This window comes from Xiphophorus couchianus, chromosome 5 (genome assembly GCF_001444195.1).
Source record: "Xiphophorus couchianus chromosome 5, X_couchianus-1.0, whole genome shotgun sequence".
NCBI lineage: Eukaryota > Metazoa > Chordata > Actinopteri > Cyprinodontiformes > Poeciliidae > Xiphophorus > Xiphophorus couchianus.
This window is the reverse complement of record NC_040232.1, coordinates 20,365,399-20,366,953: the sequence shown is the minus strand read 5'-3', so window position 1 is coordinate 20,366,953 and position 1,555 is coordinate 20,365,399. Positions and strand designations below refer to the sequence as shown.

Below are 1,555 nucleotides of genomic sequence, written 5' to 3'. Positions count from 1 at the left end.
TGACATAAGAATTTGGTCCATGTTGGCCAACTCCAAAGTGCAGTTAATCATGTCCAAAAATGTCCAACCACTTCGAACAAGCTTTCTTAGAACTGGAAAACCTATATTTTCTTTAAATATTAAAAGAGAGAGAAAAACAGAGTACCTTTATTTTTACTGAAAGGGCAACATAGATTCATATACTTATGCTCGCCGTCCAGATATTCCCTTTGATTTGCACTTTAACTGACCCAAATTAAGAAAGTGCGGCAATTCGGACAGAGAGATTCCTCTGGTCTGCATGGCCTCGAGGGACTGCCCTACACGTGAACACACACACACACACACACACACACACACACACACACACACACACACACACTAACGCACGAGACACTGTCATTCTCTCCTTAGAAAGCGTCATTCGCCGCCGCGTTCGTCCAATCGCTGGATGACTCCTCGGCTCATTAATCTCAGAACTAGATTTATCTCCGTGTGATGCTGTTTCCATCTCTGTCTGCCCCTCGTCCCGCCCGCACCGAGGAGGAGATCCACGTCTCTGCCGCGCTGCGAAGGCAGCGACGTCTGAAATGAACGCTTGGACTGTAGATAACGCTCGATTGAAAGAGGATTCGCTCGCTGGCGATTTGCTCAACAGCACCGTGACATCAAAGAGAGGATGCAAGACAGGCCGGCGGACAACGGAGCTCCCGCTCCACCGAGAGGCTCGTCGTTCTTTATAGAGAATCTGCTGAGCAAGGGGTGGGAGAAACGGGGGTCGGTATCGGCAGAAGACGAGGAGAAAACCGCACACGACACCGACAAGAGCCCCTCGGCTTTGGACTGCTGTAGCGCCACGTCCCGCTGCTCGTACAGAGACTTTTCGATGCAGTGCACCCGTGATGGGACTGTGGTGGACATCGGGGCTTTTGAAACACCACGCAGTGAGTAAAGATAACATGAAAATGACATTTCAATGAACAAAGCTTTGGTTATTTTTTGGTCCACTGCGTAAAAGGGGAAACCAAAGCGACCAAAGCATTTGAACACTGTAATGTACATATTTCTTGATTAAATTTACACGTCGATTCTGTTTGGTTAATACTCGATATTATATTTTAAATTTGAATTTTACCTTTGTTTAATTTGTCTTTGCTTAACTGTGCGTAAAAGGCCAATAATTAAATTAAATATCGAAAAAGCGATCAGTTATATTTCGTGCCTGGCGTTAAACCTTTGCGGACCCTGGTTTTTTCTCTCTCACAGGTTTCGGCTTTGACAGACTTTAAAAGCTAGAATGCATTCGAAGCGGAATGCCTGTTCAAACACTGTGTCATTGCTGCTGTTCATTGTAAAAATCATAAAAAATATCAAGAGGGTTACATGCATGGATCAGGCACGACAATGTGACGATTTTACGCACATTTAGTGACATTTGTGCCACTGTCACCATCACATCCAAACTGAGCGCCCCTCCCTCTGATGTGTCACTTAATGGCTTTGACATAATCACAAGCTGCTGGTATAATTGTCACATTGGTTGCTCACAGACATTTCAATGAAAATCAGATTTTTC

At 45.0% G+C, this 1,555-nt stretch overlaps 1 protein-coding gene across 1 annotated transcript in view; it reads left to right on the top strand.

Annotated features, from left to right (window-relative positions):
- Positions 1-445: 445 nt before the first annotated feature.
- The window catches only part of hmx1 (H6 family homeobox 1), a 3,210-nt gene continuing 2,100 nt past the window's right edge, over positions 446-1,555 (top strand). Inside the window, exon 1 of the mRNA XM_028018598.1 lies at positions 446-923. Coding sequence (XP_027874399.1) covers positions 659-923 — 265 coding nt within the window. The 5' untranslated portion in view covers positions 446-658. The remainder of the gene's footprint in view (positions 924-1,555) is intronic.